The sequence below is a fragment of the Cygnus olor genome, chromosome 19 (assembly GCF_009769625.2).
Source record: "Cygnus olor isolate bCygOlo1 chromosome 19, bCygOlo1.pri.v2, whole genome shotgun sequence".
In the NCBI taxonomy this organism is placed as follows: Eukaryota; Metazoa; Chordata; class Aves; order Anseriformes; family Anatidae; genus Cygnus; species Cygnus olor.
Window position 1 is genome coordinate 3567267 of NC_049187.1, and position 23877 is coordinate 3591143.

General features: G+C 48.6%; 1 protein-coding gene across 3 annotated transcripts in view; it reads left to right on the top strand.

The window, feature by feature from the left end:
- PAPPA (pappalysin 1) overlaps positions 1-17774 on the top strand; it is a 235384-nt gene extending 217610 nt beyond the window's left edge. For all 3 annotated transcript variants that reach the window (XM_040531640.1, XM_040531638.1, XM_040531639.1), the window contains exons 21-22: positions 248-346; positions 11397-17774. In XM_040531640.1, the coding sequence (XP_040387574.1) occupies positions 248-346; positions 11397-11504 (207 nt within the window). In that variant the 3' untranslated portion in view covers positions 11505-17774. The remainder of the gene's footprint in view (positions 1-247; positions 347-11396) is intronic.
- The last annotated feature ends 6103 nt before the right edge of the window (positions 17775-23877 follow it).

Sequence of the window (23877 nt, forward strand, 5' to 3'; positions counted from 1 at the left end):
GCCTAGTCAAATTAATATTCTTGAAGCATCTTCTTATGTGGGATGTGAAAAGCCAACAAGGGCTCTAGTGTCCTTTTTTTTCTGCCTGCTCTGAAGGGAGAGGGGAATAATTATCTCTTGTTTTTCAAGGCACTCAGTAATGTTACAAACTATATGGCTCCTTCAAGGCTTCATCTTCTTCTGGCAACTGTTACTGTTAATCCATGTTCATGTCCTCAGTCTCTTTCTCTGCTTTTTCATTTTCCAGCCTTTCATGGGGGACAACTACTGTGACTCCATCAACAACCGAGCCTTCTGCAACTATGATGGTGGGGACTGCTGTGCCTCAACAGTCAAGACCAAAAAGGTAAGGATGCCCCTTCCTGTTTTCCCTGGAATTCCTCAGGGAGTATTGCTTTGTGCCCAGGGAAATTTTGTTTTTGCTAGAATAGGGGATCCAATGTCTCAGAAGAACCTTCAGTCCAGGCACCAGCTCACTATTGACATTCAGTTCTTGTTGGTTTGTTCTGAAGTTCTCTCTTGTTATGCATGTGCATTTCCCATCAGAACCTGCCTTATACCTGTGCAAGACATGTCCTTAATTAAAGTAGTTAGAGGCATTCATTCACTCCTGTTGTAAATAAACCCTAGCTGCTCTATAGGCAAAGGCTGTCTCCATCCAAAACACTGGAGTATGATGATCAGGAAAGCTGTTGGTCATCCATTTTGCATCTAGTACTCAAGAGACCTTCACAGGGATACACTGAGAAGGGTATGTATATTTGCCCAACCTGCTATCCACCCTCAATGCTTAAAAAGGAGACTAAAAGTTAGGATTCGTTTAGAGAGGACCAGAGTGAAAAACAAAAATATCATTTTAAGTCTGTACTTTGTTCCATGTGCACCCATGTGCATCTGGCTCTCTGACCATCATGTCTCCAAAAGGATAGAGTGGGACAGACAGAGGTGTGGAGAAGGGCAGCAGGGATGGTCAGGGATAGGAAATATCTTCTGCACAAAGAGAAATCACATCAACCAGGACTTGAAAAACTTGCAAAAGAAACAGTGGGTGCCAGTAGTGACAGAGATTTATAAAATCAAAATTTAATGGAGGGAGGATGCTTAGGTAAATAAAACCCTCTGTTTCTTATCGCTTAATAATCAGGGAGTGAAATGGTAGTAACCTGGAGGCACGATTCAAAAAAATGAAAGAAAGTGCTTGTTCACACGGTGTGTATTTAAGTGATAGGATGCATTGCCACAGAGATCAAAATAGAAGTCAAAACAAGAATAGACATGTTCATGGAGGTTAGGTCCATCAGTGGCTATTAAACACAGTGATCTGGTTGCAGTTTCTGGCACAGCAATATCTAAAACATTGAATTCCTGAGCAAGGGAATGATCCCTCTACATATCCCCTTATTCTTAATGCTCTTTTAATACTCATTTCTGGCTAGTGTTAGAGACAGGAGAGTGATGAAGCTTGTGGTTTGAAGCACTACAATATTTCATATATTTCTAAACAGGATAGATTTTGAACTTATTTCCCAAAGAAAGGAAAGAAAATTGTAGCCTCTGGCATGTACGATTTTTACCTCATCTTCAAGATTTGAGTGTAGATCAGAATGAAGAAAATCCAGCTATTTTAAGTATCTGATGTACATTAATAAATTTGAAAGCTTGAGAATAGACAGAGGAAGCCTAGATTTAGCGATGAGATCATGCATTTTACCAGTCTGAGGAAGAAGCTTCTCTCTACCGCAGCTGAGGGACTGAAGACCTCTTTGTAGGAAACAGTCCTTTCTAAGACGGCTTTTGGTGGGGGTTTCTTTTCCTTGGTTCAGCCAAAGATCTTGTGCCGGTGCAGTGCTACGGGCTGTTTCTGGCCCATCTGGGAACACTGGGAAAGGGAAGTGGATATGTCTTGGGGCAGAGACAGGACTGAAACACATAGGGTGTGGGGCTGAATTGAGGGGGAGAGGGGCAGGAGTAAGGTTTGGGAGCAAAATTTATTGCTGGACAGGGAGCTGAGACAGAGTGGGGTCTGCACAGACCAGGCAGTTGTGAGCACTCACCAGCCAGGCGAGTCACGCTGGAAATATCTGCTGCTTTGCTGCCACCCAGAAACAAGGTGACCACCCAAGTGGGGAACGTGCTTTGTAGCCCTGTTGTTTGCTGTTTTCTGTGCTAAAACCGCCCAACGCAAAGGGCAGATTGTTCAGAGGCAGGCAGCTGGGCACACTTCTAGTGCATTTCTCCCATAGAGAGGGAGGTTTTGAGGTTTTTTGGGGGGTAAATCTGCTTCCACTGACTACACTGGGAAACCCTTCCTGGAGCCTGTCACTTCCTTGGTGTGTGTTCAGCTTTCCAAAGCTTCGCCTCTCTCCCAAAACATCACTGATGACCCAGAGGTCAAACAAGACACTTGAAAGTGAGTTCTCCTTGCGCCTTGCAGGCCAAAAGCACGAAGTCTAAGCCTCGGTGTATTACATTTATTGGGTAAAGAGGGGGCTAACAGTGCTGCATGGCAGACTGAGACACCTGCGGCGGCAGCAGCGTGGCCCTGTGAGTTATTTTCCTGTCTGAGGCCTTTGACTGGAGAGCAGATTTTGGGCAAGGCTGTTCAAACACAGCTCTGCCTTTGAAGAACTTTATGAGTGGAGCGTTACAGGAGATATTCCAAGGGGAAAAACAATGAAAGGTGAGAGAAAAGGGAGCTGAATAAAAATACTCTGCATACCAAATCCTTCCAGCACAATTTACCACCTACTTAAACAGGCACAGTTTTAAAATACACATTGGGTGTAAAAGCCAAAAACCTGGAGGAGACATAGGGAGGGGCGAGTCCAGCTCTGTTAATTCCAATACCAGATGAGGATGTATTTTCGTATGGTTGTAGAGAGAGTGAAACACATGAAAGAGCCTGCTTTGCTCCTTTTCTTTCAGGGTTACATACTATGTGGCAGATGTGTCAGTCTTTTAAAGCCCCTGCAAGTTTACCCATAAATGTCTAACATTTATGCAACACCTGTTTTTCTCCCAAAATGTCACAGGACATTTTACAAGCTTGAGATTTATCATCTTTTCACCGTCGCAGCCATTGCTGAGGTGACACATGGTTCACATTTAACAGAACATAGCAACTCCGCACGTTATTTTAGGAAAGGGCTGAAGATTAACATTGCATCATGTGAAGATTCAGAAGCTAACAGTCAAGTAAGAGCTGACTTCAGATCTTTAATGTCCGCAAACTGTCAAGACTTAAGTTACCCTGCATTTCCCACCACCCTCCCCAAAACACTTTCGGCTCACGCAGTGCTGCAGTCCAGGTTGTCTGAAAGCACAAAGATTCAACCCATACTTGCGTTAACCCTGAGCCCTCTTACTTAATGTCAGATTCTGCTCCTGTTTTATTAGCCTGAAAATGCACAAGAGGCTTCACTGCCGCATTTGCTTAGGCCACGTTTCCCCTTTGCATTTGAGCATTAGCAGCAAACGACCTTGTGCATTTCTGCACCGAGAGGGGAGCAGGGCAGTGTGACTTATCTGGCCAACCACTGGCTAATCAGCACTGTTGCTTAGATAGGAAATAATGAGTATTTGCCCTGCGCTATTCCCAATCAGTCCAGAGAGCTTAAAAGAAATCATTAAAGACCTCTTATGAACGCTGCAAACACCAGCGAATAAATTCAGTCGTATTTCGTGCATAAATTCTAGGCAACTGCAGTCAGCATGCGGGAAAGAGAGGCATTCATCAGCTTAATTGTTTGTTATGTGCTAATTGATCAGCGTCCCCATGCAGTGGGCAAGAAGCCAGGGCTGGCGCAGCGGCAAGCAGCACCCAGGGCAGCAGGGACGTTGGTCCTGCAGTGCCTGACGGTGCAGCCCCGAGCACAGGGAGGTGACACCGTCTGCAGTCGGGGCAGAGGACAGGGCTGCATGGCTTGCCCTGTGCATGACCCAGGAGCAGCTCTGAGAGACAGGAAGGCCATTGCCGGCCAACCTCCAAGGGAGATAAAGCTTCTGTTGTGTATCTGGAGGGGATAAAGTCTTCCGTGAAGGACAAAACAAAATCCCATCTCCTTTTCATCTTCCTCTCCTCCTGACCCAGCACAGGTTGCCAGCTCCCTTCTTGCCTGGCTGCTCTAGGAAGCTGCTTCTTGCTTTGTGCCCTGCCGCAGATAAAAGAAGATACTATTTTTTAAAACATTAAATACATGACAGTGCTGAAGTGGGGAAAATAAATAACCCGGGCATTGCTGGCTGCCTCTGGGCTGGTGGCTCCTGGGGTGTGCAGCATGCCAAGGAGAGTAGATGGCTGTTTCTTTCTGATTAGTTTCAGGAAATCTCTCCAGTCGCTGTTCTCCTTCACTTCTTTTCTCTTTTCCTTCCCTTCTACAGCTTTTCCCTGTGCAAGGCTGTCTAGAAAGGCCTCACAGAAATCCAAAATGTTTCTCTTCAGGCTCTGCTTACGTACTTTGTTCCAGACTCAAATTGCAGATTTGCTTAGTTGAAGATCCGGCAGTCTGGTCCCTGCAAATTTAAACACACGGAATTTGCTGCTTTAAATTTTCCCCAACATAAACTGTCTGAAAAAGCAAACTTTCTTCTGCCTTTCTTCTCTGCTTTCTCTTTTCATCACATGAGGGGTAAACCTGCAACCCCCGTGAGAAAAACGTCTCATTCAGTTATCGCTCAGGTTTTCTCTCAACCACTTTGCCCATAGCACTTAGAAAAGAAAAAGAAAAATCATCCTGGCAAAAATTCCCATCTCAAATGCCACCCCTTCAGCCTCTTGACATTTCTGTCCAACACCTTGGAGAGGAAAAACAGCAAGTGCCTTAGTGGAAAACAAATGAGGACTTGCGGTAGATAGAAAACCGCGTGGGATTCATCCAAAGCTTTGCTTATCTACGAGATATGCAACTTATCAAAACCTCTTCAGAGACTTTATGGCCGAGAATTCAAGGCCTAAAGAAAGGAGCTTTGAACTGAAAGGCTGCTGCTGGCTCCAGCAGGGATTTCCCAAGACTATCCCTGGCTCCCCAGAAAGGGGGGTGGGGGGGTGGTCTGCCCCCTTCCCACCCCTAAGAAAACAGCAATAGTCATCTCTTGGTATTTTGGAGAAGTAAGGGCCTTCGCCCAGTTCTCTCTGCAACACAGACCTGTCCTGGGGAATCACAGGTCCTGCTCCCCTGGCAGAACGTGGCTTTGAGGCAGTTCGCACAATTAGCAGCCGAAGTGACCACCCTGGCTGAGGAAATTCAGCTTATCCAGAAGGATCGATGTCCATGGCACAATGCTGCTCCGAACTGCTTGCATGTCCCCAGCTGGGTGTGTTTGTCAGCTCTATAATTAGCTGGAGAGATACAATGAATGGCGGGTGAGCTCGGAGGAAGGACGGATACAATGCGAAGTGTTGCTTCATGCCTCTGGAAGCGGCTCCGCGCTGCTGCATGCTCCAAGCATGCTGCAGCACCCAGGCTTTTGGGTGAACTCACTTACCCAGGAGCTTTTTGATCGCAGCGTGAGTGGCTCACTGCTGGCCATGTGAGGAGCTCTTTCAGTCATGGTTGGATGTGATGGGAGCTTTTTTTGGGGCTCAGGGCTGGTTTCATAATTGTTCGGGGAGGCTTTCCAGGCGGCAATAAATTAAAAGCAGGGATGGTAGTAGCACATGGTGCCTATCCTGAGAGAACATTCTTGGCTTCAAGGGACACGGGGCTTCCCACAACATACAGCGTTCCCAGGGGAAGCACTCGTGGAGGGTGTTTGCTTTGCTATCCGACCTCACTTCATTAGCAAGTGTTACAAAAACCAGCGAACAAACCTTCCCCGCTCCAGCGCCAGCTATTTGGCCGCTGGGTGGTCTGGCTGCTATTAAATCTTTGGTGATTATTTAGACTAATTACATTCATGTTTGCACAATCAGTAGCACAAGGGTAGGAAGTGCAGCTGATTGCTGCGCAACTGAGCTGCGCTCGCGCTCCGTGTGGTTTGGCACGTGGTGGGCTCCCTCGCGCGGCTCGGCCCCTGCGGGTGCTGGAGCTCGGCGGGGATGCGGGGAGCGGGCACCCAGCGCCCCGTGCCGGCAGGGCTTTCCCAAGCTTCCCAGCTGGCTTCAGGCCATTGCGGTTGCTCCAGTTCTGGTGGAGCTGCTCCTGGTTTGCACCCAGTGGAGGGAGAGGAGCGTCTGTTGGATTTGGTTGAGCTATGTCTTGTTCTATGGGGATTCCATATGGGAAAGTCTGGTTTATAGAGCTGCAAATAACAACAAAAAAAAATTAGGGCTTTTCCTGCAAGCTTCATCTTTGCCTTTCCCAGGCCCTCTCAAGCAGTGCCCTAGGTGTGAACCTGCATACCAGCCCCTGGAGTTAAATGGGGCTCTTTCTTGTTCTATTATCTCCAAACAGCCCTTGTGACCTAAATGCCAAAAACCCCTGGGAAGAACCTTACAAGATGCATTTTTGTCCCACAAGGGCCTTGTCAGGGAACAAAATACTCCCCGGCGTTTGAGCTGCGAGGGTCTCGGGAGGCGTGGGGCTGCGACACTCAGCACAGCCTGCCACGCTTATCTTGACACGCTGTGTTCGCCGCAGAGGCTCTGTCTGCTGCAGGGTCTTTATATTTCCAGTTCGTCTTGTCTGGGAGATTTCGCAGACACTTCAGAGCTGAAATCTAACAAAAGGCTGTTTCCCAACACTTCGCATCCCTCCTCCCCTGGTAGCCCCCTGCCTCCAGCCCAGGCCTGATTCTGCCCACCCCGGACAGGAGGTACAGCCAGGTCAAAGCGATACGAGCATGTGTGAGGGATGAGCTCCGAACCCCTGCAGAAGTGTTTCCCGTCCCTCCCTGTACCTGTCTGCGATTTCTCCTGTCAGTGTTCCCACTGGTTTCCTACAGACTGGCCTTTCTCAGCAGGGATCTGTCTTAGGATATCACCAGCCTCTTTAGATAGGTGCTGCATAGCGAGGGTTTGTGGCCCTTGACTCCTTTCATGACCTGGATCCCAGTTCTGCACTGGTATGTTCCATCGTTGCCTTTGTTCCCACAGAGCATGGCATCAAGAGCAAATGCTGCCATTTCCAAAAGTAACTTGACTTCTGGCCATCGTCTTGTCACCTGGCTTGGGGGAGGACACTTAGGGCTCCCATACTCTGGTGGAGGACAGAGATATGGGTTCATACACTGCTCCACGTGGGTGACGAGTTGGGAGTCAGGTAGTGTTACACCCCAGGCATGTGAATTAGGCACAGGCATGGTGGCCCATCACCTGCAGCAATGTGGCCAGAGCTCCTGGAGCAATTCACTGGCAAAAAATAAGAGAACTGGGACGGTCTGGATCATCCCTGCCAGCCTCCTGCCCAGCCCATAAGCCCACGCCTGCTGCAGGTGCTCCTTTAGGTTCGGAGCAGGATGTGCCGTACCAAGCACACTCCCAAGGTGACAGGCGTGATTTAGGCTCTGCCTGTTTTGTCTTGAAAATAGGCTTGTGGTCCTCTGTGCTTCAGGTGTGCCCCACATTCCCCTGAGTGCCGTTGATCCAAGCCATGGCTTTGTTTCTGGATCACCTCCAGGAGATGTGTGCATGTGTAGGGGGAGTGTGTAGGCATGCAGAGCTCTGTTCTTCACTTGTGTCTTTCTCAGATTATTTTAGGTAGCCTGTGGAGACAATATCCTACAGTACTTCATCAAATAACTGAGCCAGGCCCTAAGCTTGATTTTCAGCTTTTCCTCCATGCCCTCCTATATGCTAGCCAGGTTTTCTACAAGGGGAGGTGTAGGGGAAATGCAGGACTTGGCAGGTGAAAGGAAGAGGAGATGATTCTTTAATACTGTTTTACAATGGATATATCTGGAAATTTCAGTGCAGGTCATACATTCTGTTAATGAGTTGGGCTTTCACTGATCTGTTTAAAAAGAAAAACAGCAGTTAGTCTTGGAGTATGTATATGTGGGCTCCACACCTAAATGGGCTACCATTCAGAAAAAGGCTCAGTATTTATTATTTCTAGCACATCCAGCAGCTTTGTTCATGGCTCTGTACTCCACAAGGCTATCGCTGAACAAGCCCAAGACAAAAGACAGTTCTTGTTCAAAGGGGTTTGAAGGTTTCTCTGCACTGGGTACTTCTGACAATCCCAATAGATGCTATGTGTGGGTTTGAGTCCCTAAATACCTCTGGAAATCAGGTCCTCGGGGAACTCAAATGTGTATTTGTTGTAGATGATATTTAAAGTGGAAACCCTGTGTCACTGCTAAGTGTTTGGCAAATTTTGTCTTGTCTAATGTGACTGTGGGTGTGCTCATTGCCCACAGAAATCTTTGCCTTTTCACTTAATAGAAAACTGATCTCTGGAGCTTGCTGCCGTAAGACAAAACAATTCATCTATCTGGACAATAGTACTGTAAAAATTAAATTTCGTACAAAATTCTGTAAAGGACATAAAGTGAATAAGGCTAATCTGATCAGGACTAAACCCTCTTACAGTCAGACTACCCACTGCTGCAACTGCTGCTGCAGCTCTCTCCACTTTTGGGGCCGTGGTATTGCCCCAGAGAGATAGCTTCTGTGCTTCTGTCCATGAGCAGTCAGAAAGCCAGAGGGTTTTAGAGGGCACCACATGGGAAGACACTTCTCTAGTGGCTCCTTCTTCCCAAAAATTTGCTGCAAGGTAGTAGCAATCTATTCTCTTACGTGTACCTTTTGTTTGGGTAGGGAGGAGAGGGAATGAAGAAGGTAGAGCGCTCCAAGGCAGCATCAGACTTACGGCAGTTTGGGATTTTAAGGTCACATTTTCAGCACAGCCCACAGAGTAAGTCAGGGGAATGAGAGCCAACAGTTTGGAAGCACAGTTGTGCAGGGTTTTTGCTCTTGGCTCTGATGTTCCTGCAAGTAAAATGTTAGGATTTCTGGGATCGCCGTGCCAGCAAGAGATAGCACTGTCCTGCTCGTGCATGGAGAGCAGCAGAGGCAAGGAGCAGTAAGATAATCATGGCTAATTTTAGCCACTTTACTGAAATGCCTGAGTCTGGTGTGTTGTTGTCCTGTGTTCAATGCAAAATACGTATCCACCTTCTCTGTGAGCCTGTCTTTCTCCTTTGAATGCAGGAGCTGCTAAATTGCCTTTGTTAGACTGTTAGAGACAAATGCAGTGAATCTAGGCCAGGGAGAGGAAAAAGCTTGATCAAGACAAATGAAAGAACCAGGATCCCAGGTCTTGCCTCCAACCAGTAGCTTCGTTGTACAACAGGAAGGATTTTTTAAGTCAAAAGCATTGCCAAATCCAGGCTGAACTGAATGATTCAGGATAAAAAATAAAAGTAAGGGAAAACTCCAGACATATTTACATCTTTTGTTTGAGCATTTTCTGAGTGAAGTAATTTTTTATTTCAAGACATAACTTTTGCTCTGAATAGCCTTTTTTATTTTTATGTCTTGGAGAGAAAGGTCAAACCTGAACTGTAGCAGATAATCTCAACCAAAATGTTTCCCTCTACACTGAACAACAACAAAAAAAATGTCATTTTCTTTCATGTATCATTTTTTTCTCTCCAGTATTTTAATTCAGTCATTAAACAATCCCTCCCCAGCCTCCTCCCCAAACCCCATTGTTTACAGACTTCTCCATTTTCCTATCTAAGAATATTCATAACTCTGTGATATGGGACAGTCCTACTTTGGCTGGCGTCTGTTGGATCAAGTGACCCTTAAGCTCCTATTGTTTTCTGCAATTTCTAAAACTTCTTTAGTATCCAGTTACTTGAATTCATTTGTTTTTAACCTTTTGGGCTCTCTCTTCTCTTTGCAACCTCCACATCCACAGGAAGGTAGATTCCGATTATTCACAGGTTGTTTCTTTAGCTCCTAAGTCACCGAGGCCACGGCTTGATGAAGAGTCATCACCCTGTTCTACCTGGAGGGTCAGGTCTTCTGGGAATGAAGGCAAAAGCAACATGAGGAGCCTCCCTAAACCCTGATTTGGTGATGAGTGTTGGCTATTTAATGTCTCTGTCAGCATGTCCCTGCCTTAGGCTCCCCAGTTGTGAAATAAAGACCCACGCCCCGCCATCCCGCTCGGGTGTGTGTCAGGAGAAAGGCATGCTGTGGATGGACATGCAGGGACATGCACCCGAGGTCTGGGGGGAAATGACAGCTCTGTGCTCATGCACAGTGCTCCGCCTGCATTCCTAGATGTGCCGCTGATGACACGCAGGGAGCAGGCATACCCAGACTTCATGGCCTGGAGAAAACTGTGTTTATGAAAGAGCAAACGTGTGGCAGCAGGGCCGAGGGAAGCAGGCTGAGCGCGTGTGCCGCGCTTGCCGGGAACATTTGAGCAGGTTGTGGCACTGACTTGGGAGGAGTGTACGAAGGGAATGAGGTCATTCGTTCAGTCTGCGCAGATGGGAGAATTTCTTGGGAATTCACTTCAGGGCAAGCAAGACACTGTTCCATTGCCACCCACTTTTCTTTATGTAAATGCCGTGATGCAATATGCCAAAATCAACTTCCGCTAGCCAGGCGCTGCAGGCTATTGTTTCAGCTCCTTCCCACGCTTCTGCAGAGAGATCGTGGTCAGATTTTATCTGCACGTAGCAGTCTCTCACTTGCATTCCTTTGCTGTTCCTCAGTGCCCGTTAGCTGCATCTGTTGACCTTAAACACAACAGGTATTTAGGGAAGTCTGTTTGCTGGATTGCTGTTTCACTGACCTGCTAGGTCAGTTGGTTCAGTTCATGCCCCGAGGAACTGAAACAAAGAACATTCATAATTATCTTTGTTCATAACAATGAACAAATGGACTTGGTCTTGGCAACAGGACCCAAGCCATAGGGCCATACTGCCCAGTGATACCTCACAGAGGGGAGATGATGGCCCAGGAGTAGGGTTCACCAACCCCCCGGGCTGGAGGTGGGAATTGCTGAGGGGAGGCTGGAGTTGGGACCTGTTGGACCTAGAGTTTGGTGATAATTTGAATTGGTCATGCGTGATGAGGCTTTTGTGACTTTGCTGTCATTTAATGTTTGTAGGCTTTGGGGGAAGGATAGCTCTTTAGAAAAGGCTGGCAGCATAATGCGATCCAAGCACTGTGGTAAATACCCCAAAAGCCCCCGAGCTGCCTGAGAAGTACACGTCTCCTCAGACAGCTCTATTCACTTGCCTGACGTGAGCTGTTAGGGGAGGATCTGCTGACCAGTGACTGCATGAGCCGAGCAGGCTCTTCTCTATGCTTTTTGCACCCTCTCCTACGGACAGGTAGCTCATCTGAGGCCTCAGCACTAAAATAAATCACTATGCAAAATAAGTGTAGCTGAAGGCTCCAGCTGATCTCTGAAGATCTCTCCAGAGGTATCGTTTGTTTTCCAGGGTGCTGTGCGTTCCCTCTTTCATGTGTCCTTGGTTTCCTTCCCCAGGTTACTCCCTTCCCTATGTCCTGTGACCTACAAGGAGAGTGTGCTTGCCGGGACCCCAACGCCCAGGAGCACAACCAGAAAGACCTCCGTGGCTTCAGTCTTGGGTAATGCCAAGCGACATGGAATGGAGGACCACACTGCTCAAGGCAGGCTAGGAGAGACACCACATCCCTTTTGGTATCGTTTTTAACATTTAGCTGCTCAACTGGATGGCATTTCTGCACCAGGGACCCTTAGAATTCAACCAGTCTGCCTTTAATTTTTGTCCAAGGAGAACTCAAAGTAGGGGTTTATGTATTAACGATATCTTAAATAGTGATGACAAGAAACAAACAACCAAGAGTCAAGTTGAGAAGACTTTCATGTATCAAAACAGCATGTTATGCCCACCTAATTTGAACAGTTCATACCTAGATTTAAGGCGAGAAACAAGCTATTTATGTACACATATTTATAGAAATAAGTAGAGAAAGAGAGAGAAAGAGTGAGAGATTATGATCAACGCAAAAACAATTTCCCCTCTCCAGCACTCACAACTCAGACCGTTCATGGAAGAGGCTGTGCTCTTGGAGGACTCCAGGCTGAGCCTTTTCTGATGCTGAATGCCAAGGTATCTCATGCTCGGGGCACTGAGGTTGGGGTGGGGTCTCCACAGGGCTGTGCCTTTGGCAAGTGACTTGCCAGACGCCCAGCCAGCTCGAGACGTGGGTTGCATCTGCTCCTCACAGGAATGCTACTTCCAGCCAGGGAGCTCAGCAGACTGCAGTGGCCTTTCTGTACAGCTCCTCCTTCTCCCCCTGCCCTCAAAAAGCAAACAAAAAGCCCCTTTGTAGCCTGTTTGGAAGCCATAGGGCTGCTGGGATGTTTCTGTGTGGAGGTGGGCAGGTGGTCCCACAGCGGAGCCAGGGAGTGGGGAGTCTAAGGACTGGCGTTGAGGAATGTGGATGATTGCTTCTGAGGAGCAGAGAGGGTAACTCGCCCCTGCACTTGTCATTTGAGCATGTCTGCTGCTGCTACTCCTGCTGCTATGTCCCACACAACTAGTTTCCTTACTGTGTCAGGACAGGGTGAAAACAACCCCATGCAACCAAACAGTCTGCCTTAAAGCTTACCTACAACCTGCCTTTCAAACCCTCTGGTCTCTTCCTCAGCATTGGGGCAAGAAAACAGGACACCAGCCAGCCAAAGGAATCTGCTTTTTGGTCTCCACCCACTCAAGGGGTTCTCTAAACCTCCTCCACCCCACTCTTAGGGTTCTGTCTGTCAAACAACTGCTACATGCTCCTGGTTTCCTAGGAGGGGGGGAAGAGGAGGAGGCACATACTATGGGGAGACAGTATTACAATTTTGGCCATATTTGTCAGTATTAAGCTTCCAGGCCTGTGGGTCAGACACATTTGATAGACCAGGAGCTTAGCTGCTTGTAATCTTCCAGCAGGAAGGACATTAGCTGCAGCAGCCTTCATACTTCCCTCTCTCATAGCTCTGTCCTCCTGTTTCAGCCCCAAGGGGCCCACGTTGTGCCAGACTCCTGGGGATGCGTTTCATCGTAGGGTTCACTACGTTGAGTCACTGAGATGCCCAGAGCATCTAGTGCTGTCGCTGCTGCTACAACCCACCCCACATAAATCCCAGAAATGTCTCCAGCGTGGCCTGAGCTTGTCTCCTGCTGCTTCAGGTTCCTGCTAGGAGGAGCACGTTTCCGAAAGGGCATCCTCCCAAGTGTTAATTCTGTCTGTTCCTTGGGACTCTCCTGACGTGTACAATCTACTGGTTAAAGACAGGATGGAAAGATTTTTTCCTACTCTTGCTTGTTTGAATATTTAGGCAGTACGGCAAGACAGAAATGTAAGGGGAATCAGTTAACTCATGGAGATGGATGTAAAAATAGATAGGAAAACTGGAAATGGAAAAATGACTGAGTTGCAGGTGCAAAGAGCCAGGCTATTCTCACCCACCCTTGGGGTTGTCTCTATCGGAATAAACCTGAGATGAATTTCAAAAACTGAAATTTGGAGGCCTGGAGAGATGATTGGCAAAAGAAGGTGAGGCGCTCTCCACTGGGAAGCTCCTGGTGATGCCCGGAGGTGGCCTGGCGATGGGTGCTGTGTGGATGACTGCGCCCACCAGGCAGGGCTGTAGGGGAAGGGAGGCGCAGTGACATCAGGGCTCCTTCCACGGAGTTAGGTCAAACATCCACCAGAGTGGAGAGCATTAGCAAAAACTGGTCCTGGGCAAACTTCCCCTCGTGCCCCTTGCCCCCCGATTAATAATGGAAGTTTGTTGGTGAGAAGGTTGCTTCCTTCTCGTCTGTTCATCCTCCTCTTTTCTGTAGGCAGTTGGCTTCAGGTGCCATCCAGCCCATCAGAAGAGCTCAGAACCTCAAAAGCCTTTCAGGCTGCCAACCCATCAGGTCCTCGGTGCCTGGGGCACATGGCAGGATCTGCCCCTGCATGCCACCTGCATTTCACCCTCGCAGGGAGCCCTGCTTCAGGTGCTGCATGCATCCTGATGGCAGCTCAGTTAGCAAAGTCCCTTTTTCCGTTACGCAGCTCAGCATGGAGGAGATTTTCCATCTGCTTTTCCCACCTAGCACATTGCCCAGGAGACAGGTCGGTGTTAGCATTAGTGCTTCTTGCTGCTGTGGGCTCCTGCGAGCTCAGGACCCTCTTGAGCAACTCTGCGCAGCCAGGGCCAGCCTCTGCTCGCAGAACTGGAGTCCTCCTCAGCTCAGGGGAGATGGTGGCCTCTCCCAGCATGGTCTCACACATCAGCTTCACTCCTGTAGTCTGGGAGCGACTGCTTGTGGCCAAGTCCCTTCCTTGCAAGGAGGCCTTCAACATGCTGCTATTTGATTTTTTTTTCCAATTGCCATGTCAGCACTGGCCATCTCCTCCATGAACAGAAGTGCTGCTCTGAGTCTTATTAAATCCAGCGCCTTTCTTCACCAGGAACAGATTGCACTGAGGCAAAGCTTTGGCCTCTGTGTTTAGGGGCTGCACCATGTTCCCAGGGGAGTGAGGAAGGAGGACCATGAGACACGGGTGCCTGCCCACCTCCTGTGCCTCTTCCCTGGGGCAAGGCCAGCTGGGTCCTTGCAGCACCTACCCCCTGTAAGGACCTTGATTGCCTGGTGGAGTCCCTAGGGAAGACTCTCTATGACTGATGGACATCAAGTGGGAGGAGAGAGGGATGCTGCACAACCTCCTCCCAGGTGGTGGCATAGGGCGAAATGAAACAAGAAGCTTGAGGCAACACGAGAGGGTGCTCGTGCTGATGCAATTTAGCTGCTTACGAAGTCCAGGTCACATCAGTGCCAAGAGCATCTCTGCCACAGACTGTGAGCCAAGGCTGCACCCACGGGGGCCACCAGCCAGCCTCCTTGGCCACTGGTGGGCTCTGTAGCCAGCAGGAGGGCAAGCTGGAGCAGAAAGCGGTGAACGGTGCGGGATGGGGTGGGAAACTCCTATCAGCTGCTACCCCGCTCCCTCCCCACCCTCTCGCAGATGGGCTGAGCTGGTGTCCTCCTGCTTTTCTTGCATCTTCCGCTGTCCCCCCCAGGCTGAGAAAGGAGGATGGCACCAGAGGACTCTTGGAGTCGGGTTCCAGCTACCTCCCTTCCGGTTTCACTTGGTTGTAACTGTCGGTTTGTTCTAGGTTTTACCTGTGTTTAAGAAAAAAAAAAAAAAGGACAAAAAAAAAAAAAAGAGAGAGAAAAAGAAAACCCATTAGCCAACAAAAGTTTCTTGCTGCAACTGATTCAAGTGGGAAAAAAATACCAATTGTGAGGCTTTACAGAGAGGAAGAAAATGGAAAAAAAAAAAAAAAAAAAAAAAAAAAAAGAGAGAGAGAGAAAAGAAAACCCGCATAATCCAAATCCAAGAAGAGCAAAGCCTATTTTTGTGTGTTTGAAAGGAAAACACTGATTCTGCCAGCTGAGTAGAGCTAGATACTTAAGTGTAGATTTCCCTAGAAGTACCGTGAGGTTTTATAACATTGTCTGGTTTTGTTTTCCTTGTACTTTGTGATAAGTCCAGGAACTAAGGCTAAGGTATTTTTCCCCTGGTATATTGTTGTTTGGGGGGGGGAGGGGGGGGAGTTTTTTTTTTTTTTTTTTTCCAGATTATTTTTTTAAGTGTATTTGTGCTTATTTTTACATTATCTGACTGTATGTACGCATTTAACCAGTATTTCACTGTGCTCTAATTACTGCACTCAGAAGCACTGCACAGTCTGAATCCCGAAGAGCTGCGGGAGGGAGCGGGAGGGGAAGGAGCATGCTGCTATGTCAGCAGACAGAGGATGGATTTCCAGTCGTGGAAATGGGGTGCCAACGTCCCCTTCCTCAGCTCCAGCCCATCTCTTCCATTCGAGGCCAAGCTAGAAGACAGGAGGGCATGGCGGTCAACCAAGGCTGGGATGCCCGAGGGGGTTTCAGAGCTGGAAGTTTGTTGTTCTAATGTTTTTGGATGGCGTGGAGCTTGCCGGCCTTTCAGCCTCGTCCTGCCCTTCCCTGCCTGATCCCTGGATGCCCCAGTGAGAGCTGGTGGGCATGGTCGTGTCACTGGGAGGGGACCCTGTGCCCAGCTTAGACAACGCTCTTGATACCTTCATGGTTGTGGGCCCCGTTTTGGTCATTGAGCTGATGTCCTTCTTGGTTCTTCCGTGCCACCTCATCGTCCAGGACAGGCCATTCCCCACCGGGAACAGGCCCCTTTCCACTGGAGGCCCTTGACCACTGAGTTCAGTGGGAGCATGACCAAGGCAGGAGCAGGTCCAGGTGGCCCAAGATGTACTTTCTTGGAGCTACGGTTGATTTGGGCAGTCGAGGTTTGGTGTTGGGCCGCTCCTGCCATCCGGGCAACCAGTGTTGAAAACCCCTGGTGGCTTTAGCAGGAGCAAAGTCGGGCTTGAGGTTCTCTTTCAGTCTTAGTTTGGCAAACTGTTTTTTTTCCCCTTTTCACCTGATCTACACATCCAAGATTCATTGAGAAGAATAATCGCTTCCTCTGAGGCCAGTAACAAGAGCTTGCGTTGGCTTCACGTGACAGATGAGGAGTCTTGGTGCTACTTGTTGGTGTTGTTAGTCCTGTTAGGTCGAGATGCAGAGCTAACGAGTCAGGAGTTGTCTTTGGTTCCCATTCTGGTTTGGTCTTTTGGTTTTTCATTCGTTTGGTGAGGCCACAATTCAGCCACCAGTTTCCATCTTCTGAGTGCAAAGAACCAGGGCTTTAACGAAACATTTCACCAGCAATTAAAGAGGGAATTGGAACCATTGCGGAGTTTGCATTGTACGGCCTCTGTAATTACGTACCTGTCTGCAGATGATAGGCTGAATTTTGCTTCCATCAAGTCAACGGGGGGGGGTTTGTTGTTGTTGTTGTTGTTGTTGTTGTTGACTTCACTGGGAGCAGGATTGAGCCGTACTATATATATAAATATATATATAAATATATATATGATATATATATAATATTATATGTGTAATATTATATATATATATCAATGTAATATTTACAAATAAAACTGTGATCTCGTCTAGAGAAAAATGTATTCATATTACCAACTGCTCTTCCATATTTATGTATCATATTGTATCTTTTTATTATTGTTATAATTATTATGATTATTATGGTTATTATTATTATTATTATGGAATCTTTCTTGGCACCTTTTGGAAGCCACGTCAACCAATACTCCAATGAAGTGCTGAGGATCTATTTTCACAAGAATTCTACTGGTCTACTGTATAAAAGAGAAAAGAAAAAAAAAAAAGAAACAAGCAAAATACAGTTCAACCCTTAATTCTGTACCTCACGCCTGTACGTTTGCTGCTCCGATTTTGGGTTTTATTTTGCGTTCGTTTTTTTTTTTTTTTAACGGATCTAATTTAAGTCTCCAAGCAATATATAAAGATGTAAATAGTAAAGCTTATTTATTAAGATTGTCATCTTTTTTAATTTATATTTACACAGTTGTTCATCTAATTTATTTTTTTTCAATACAGTTTTTAACAGTTGTCCTTTTTTGGTTCATGAGGTTTTTTAAATCATTTTCACAGAATTTCTTTATACAGGTCTTTTTCCTTCTTTTAATAAACAACAACTTCCTCTGGTCTTTCAAAAACAGGTCATGTTTCACTCGAAAAAAAGTTATGTCAGATTCATCAGAAATATTTTGCCATTGTTGATTCCTATACCCTAAAGTTCTATATTATATAAATATATAATACCTTGTATGCTTAAATATTTAACTGTGTGATTTTGTATATATCTTCATACACATGCTCACACACATATGAGGGTTAATGTCCCCAAATGTTGGGAGAACAGAGAATCAGAAACACAAACAATATAAGCTTGTATTAAAGAGTTCTGAACTGGACTGCTTGCTTTTGCCACGTCTCGTTTGCTTTCGGTCGAGCTGGCCCCGAGCATCGCCGGGTACCGGGGGGGTGAGCGCGGCACCACATCTGGCTACACGAGGCACCCTGTCCACGTGCTCCTTTTGAGACCCACGCCTCGTTTTGGGGCAGTGTCTTTGAAATTTGTGGTGTTTTGACAGGGCTGCAGGAGGTGCAGCAGCTGGAGGAGGTGGCAGCAGTGGGTGGAGGGAGGCAGCATGGGCTGTTGTATTGGCCCAAGGGCTTGTTTCACCACTGGAGGGTCTGATTTTGCCATCAAAATCTGAGGCAGTGGGATCTGTCCTGAGGAATTCTACTTCTTCTCAACTGGGGAGCCTTTAGGAAAACATTCAAGCCCATGAGCATACCTAAGCTGTGCTCTCATCACTTGGAAAAGAGCGCTTACATGTAAATACATGCTGAACCATATTTCGTGCAAGGGGCCGTTGGCCGGTTTGACACTTGGGGCTCTGCCAGGCTACAGCTTGGTGCTGCCATCACCCATCAGCTTCAGAGCTCCATGCCATTGTCCCCTGAAGGATGGGGTCCTCCAGCGCTGCTCCACGCCATCACCCCTCCAAAGGACTGCAAGACCCTGGTCTTGGTGCTGGCCGAGGTGTTTTAGCTCCTGCTTCACGTGGGGCAGCCTGGTGCCCAGTTTAATCTCTGGAGTGAGAGAAGCTTGAAGATGTGAAGATTGGATGCTTCTCATTTTAAAGAGACAAAAAAAAAAACAAACTTGCCCATGGTCTCTGCTCACCATCTCCAGCAGCTACAGAACAGTCATCCAGAAAATGAGTCCCAACAGGAATTTGCCTTGACTCCGGGGGTATGACCTAAGCAGGGAGGAAGGCTGAGCAGTAACTACATGCAGCCAAGGGGCTGAACATGCCCCGTACAGGGAGCCTTTGGGCACACAAGAGAACTTAGGGTTAAAGATAAGGCAGCCTCCAGTCGTCAAGAGACAGCTGGGGTTGCAAACTGCCCCCCCACCCCGCACCAAGACCAGGCCTGAACAGAGCACTAATGCCACGCTGGTGGTGATAAAAACCTCGTGCCCAGTGTGGGCACACCAGGCTGTGGGGCACCAGGGTCACAATTTCCCATTGCCATGAGCCTGAGCTTGCTGCCACTCCCTGTGCCATGGCTGGGGCCGTGGTGCAGCCCCCAGCCTGTAGCTGCAGCAGCAGGCTGCGTGGGGAAGGGCTCATGCTGCTGTAGCTGAGAAACGTGTATTGATTCAGCATTTATAATGTGAATTGATTCAGCATCAACAGCTCCAAACTTTGGGGCTGCACGCACAGTCAGGATAGGTGCCATTTAGCCCTGACAGCTATTGACCCCCTGATCCTAAAGAGAGCCATTCTTAACCCAGTTAACTCTCAGACTCATTAATGATTTAACTCCTAAGGGATGCCCTGATAAGACAGGCAGACGACAAGGAGCCGGGTGCATGTGGGCTGGAGCCTTAAATGCCAGCTGCAGTCGCTGTTACATATGTCCTTTTGCATCTGCTTTTGTTGGCATTGGGCTGCAATGGTCAATTGTGCTGTTTGACATCTTGGTGTTCTGCTACTAGCAAGCGCCACCTTGGCCACCACCTTTAAAAAAGTGTGGCAGTAATACTGCCATGCGTAAAGAGCCTGTGGATGTAATGATAAATGGATTCCACACCATGCAGTCTATAGGACATTTGGGGGCAATAGACTGAAGGACAGGAATAATTTTCTTTTTTTTTTTCTTTTTTTTTTTTTAACACTGGCATAAGAGAATCAGTAAAAAAAAATGTTTTGCATTTTTAACTGTCAAAATCCACTCTCTATGTATTGAGCAGGGTGAGAAGCAGAGAGAACAAGAGCAACTTGTGCTTTCTATACCATCCCTGTCAGCAGTCAATGCATTATTGATAGGCTATAAGCACATCAGACAGCCCCGTCAATAGAACATACTGTAGATAAAAAGGCCTATAAACAGTGTATTAAATGGTTTGTGTCTATAGCAATATATAAATCAATTGCCTGTGTGTTGAACTATATATTAAGCACTAATGAGGACCTCAAGACAAGAGCAACCTACGGGCAGAGCGAGCAGCAGCCGGCTCCTGCTGGGCCCGGCTGCAGCTGCTGAGCGATGCCCAGCGCTGCTCCTTGCATGTGCACAACCACACGAGCACAATCAATCGCAAGGCACTGTCAGAACAACAGTTTCTATGTCCAGTTTATGTGTCTATCTGGAAATCAATCACTAAATAGTGAGGGAGGGGTGAAAAAAATCAATACCTCCATCGAGCGAGAGCTGAAGCCACTGTCCTGCAAGCAGGCCACCAGGAGATGTTAAAGCTGCTTGAGACCAAGCAAGGAAGGCAGTTTCATTACTTTAGCCCCTGCAGCAATAATGCCAGCCAACCTGCTGTGTGGTGACCAGCCCAGGGAGGCTCAAAACACCCCAAAACCCCCCAGGCCGTGCCGCCCAGCCGCTCCGACACTGCCCTCCGAGGGCCCCACTCGCTGGAGTGGCTGCTAGGCACTTGTGACACCAGATGCGGTTCCTGTTGGCTGCATTAAATCAAAAGGAGCTGACTGCATTAATTATATATGAAAGCCAGGGAAATTGCTCTGGATTCATACGTCAAAGTCCTCTCCCAGCTGAAAGCCACAGCTTCGCAAATAAGTATGGCATTGGTAATTGTGGTAATGGGAAAATGCAGCTGTTAGCAACTTTGAGCAATTTGGACAAAAAGATGTAGAAGCTTACAAAAACCCTCTATACAGAGTGGCATGTAAAGAAAACTGCTCACAAGTGTACAAGAGAAACATCCTTCCATGTAACGAGGGCACCTGAAGACCAAATGGACGTCCAGACATGCACCCATCTGCTCGCCTGCTCATGCATGTGCACACGAACACACACGGAGCAGCCGCTGCATGCTCCAGAACCACCTTTTCCTAGGCTGTTCATCACAAAGCCTCAGGCTTTTGGTTCCTAAAACCCAAACCCAGCAGGTGAAGTGAGCCAGGCTGAGTCTGGTGTCATTCAAGTCACCAGCTGGTCTAAGTTCACTGACAAAATGCAGTCAAAGGCTAGGGGCTTGTGGGTTTTGAGTACGTGAAAGGCAGTAGTACTGTCAAAGTAGTCTTAAAGGTCTTGAGGCTCTTTCAGGTGACTTTAACAGTAGGATAGGATTATCAGTGCTCAAAAAGAGCATTCACAATATCAGTATTTTTTTTTTTTTTAGATAAAAATTTATTCACAACTGTTTGATCATTTTAACTCAAGCTGACTGAAGGACTGGTTCCAACATCAGCGTGGTTGCCTCTGGCCACCAGACCCCCACACCTAAGACATTACCTGCAGCTTAACTGTGTGTGAATTGCTCCTCTCAGATATTTTTAAGAGGGGTAAGAGCCTCACTTCTAAGCTGGTGGCTGCTCCCCTTTATCACAGGGATGAACTAAGGCCAAGTGTGATTGAAAATAAAGCAAAAAACAAAACAGAAACCTTCCCCTTTGCATCATTCAGCACACAGACTGGTTCACATCTGTGATGCTGAGCCTTTGGAGAGCGAATCCTGCCTCTGGCCCAGCAGCTACAAAGTGCAGTTTGCATCTCTCCCCGACAAGATGTGCGCCTGCAGGCCACTGAGGCACCTGTCACATCACCGGGTACGGCCATTTGCAAGCACGAGCGGCACCACAAGGCTTTGTCCGTCCCAGGCACCCCCTGGAAGGGACCTGGGCAGTCCGCACTACGCAGCCTCCGGCGTGCCCTTGGCCTCTTCCCCAGCCTCGGGAGTGTATGCCTCAGCCAATGAAGCAATTAAAAAAGAAGAGGAAAAACAGAAACCAAACAAATAAATAAAGGAGCAAATGCAGCACTTGACTTCGGAGGCCTTTTGCCGTGGGAAGAAGCTGTCCCAAAGCGGTGTGTCATCAGCGGCACAGCAACCCAAACAATCAGCCCCTCTGTGCACCGTGCCAGCTGCAGCCCGGCTGGGGATGGCAGCCGGGGAATGACAATGGCCATGGGGAACAATGGGGATTGTTCCCGGCCGCGCTGTGCTGCGGGAGGAGGCAGCCCTGGGGGGCGGGGGAGCGGGGGGCCGCCGTTGGCACCAGCAAAGAGCAGCCAAACCAGTGATAGGTCTGGGGTGCCCGTAAGGAGGTGCCCACTGGGATGGCTATGGGCTGGTGCAGAGCGATGTTAGAAGAGTGTGGCCAGAACCATGGTGCTGCTTTCTCTGCTTCTGCAGGAACCGCCACCCCCCCCCCCCCCCCCCAATGCTGCTCCAATGGCGTTTATGGGGTGCTCGGGGACAAAGGGGCGCAGGGGCGATGTGGGCAGGGCAGCGCAGCCCTGCTGCCAATGCGGGTACCTGCAGGCACCCGCTGCAGATATACACGGAGGAGGTTTGGAGGTTTTTATGACCTGCCCTCATCCTAAAGCTGGTGACTGCAGCCAGGAGACATTGCCCTGCTTCACGTCAACAGGTTAAAAAATTCAGGCTTTCAAAAAAAAATTGGGTAGTTTAGCTCTTCAGCCTGGACAATTGGGTCTTTTCGCCCCTCTCCCTGCTCATTTTTAATGTTGCCTCCACACCTCAGTGCTCTCCCCAGCCGGGGCAGCCGCCAACAGCCCAGACAGCAGCACGAGAAGTGTAGCAAAGTCAGGGCACGGGGGCCCGAGAGGAAGCAGCTCCCGGGGCGGGGGTGCTCAGAGCGAGGCGCTTTGGAGCAAAGCTCCCTTTTCTCTAAGGCAAAAGCAGTTGGGGAATGGTCGTGTGTGCACACACTCGTGCGGGCACGCACGCTGCGGCCCACGGGCCCATCTGCCAGCATTGCTAGGCTGTGACTACAACTGTTTATCTTGAAAGCCTGAGGGTTACATTCCCCAAAGTTTCCAGGGAGAAAGTACAGAACCTTCCTTTCAGCTGCGAGCCGGAGGATGTCTAACCTCGACGAATTCCTCGGTTTTGTTTGGCTTGGGTACGCTGCGCCGGGTAGCATCATTGGCCAGTGGCTCTTCTGCTGGCTTTGATCCGTGTGCTAGGTGCGTGCTCGACAGGTTAATAGCTGACACATGGCACAGCCTGCCTGCCCGGCAGTCCAAGCTCGGCCACCTGCCGTCTGCACATCCACACAGCCGTGCACAGCAGCCAGTCTCAGCAGGGGGGCAAAGGGAAGCGCTTCCCAGCCTTCCAAGGTAAGCAGCAGGAAAAAAGCCCCTGTTCTCTGCAGTGCACGCAGCCGCAGCGCGAAGCCAGCCCTTCCTTGTGCTGCTCGTCTTTGGCTCCCAGCATAAACCAGCAGAAACTGCCGGACTTGAATGTCTCCTTCCCATCACTGACTGTGAGACCTGCTGCAGCAAAAGGGCCACGGGTGGTGGGCTTGGTCCTTTTCCTCCCCAGCCCAGCTCTGCTGTGCTGTTTGCTGGGGTGTGCAGCTCAGGAGCAGAAGTGTCACTGTGGGGAGCTGATTGTGCCAGGGTGGAGGAAAACCTGCTGAAGGTCATCCAGACACCCTGGTTTTGGCTGTTCCCCATTCACAATTTCCACAGCTCCCAGCTCATGATGGTCAGGCACCCCTTGAACCACATAAGCCCTGTCACATTTAGGATACCTCTTCTCCTGTCACTGGCCTTACAGAAAAATCACCAATTTGTCCATCAGGTAGGGAAACACTGGCTCTCACCCCCAGGGAACCCACAGCCCTCCCCATGGCATCCATGCTGCATGGGGCTTGCAGCATCGCCGAGCAAACTTTTTTCCTGTGTTTTGTTTGACACAACAGCAAAGCTGAACAAATATTGCCACAACACCTCCGTGGTGCACGGTTTGTGACCTGGCACTGGACAAGACCAACGCTGAGCACCTCAGCTCATGGAGGTATTTCAGGGCAGGATGGTGCTGAGCTGGACAAGAGAAGGCAAAGTGTGCCTTGGTCTGCAGCAAGCTGAGGCCACCCCCTCCATCCCCACAAACATACACATTCCCAAAGGCTGTGGATACCAGCTGCCTGTGAAGGTTAAAGGGGTGGGAAAGGAGCAGAGCAGGGCTGGGGAAGCGCTGCTGGAAGAGGGGTT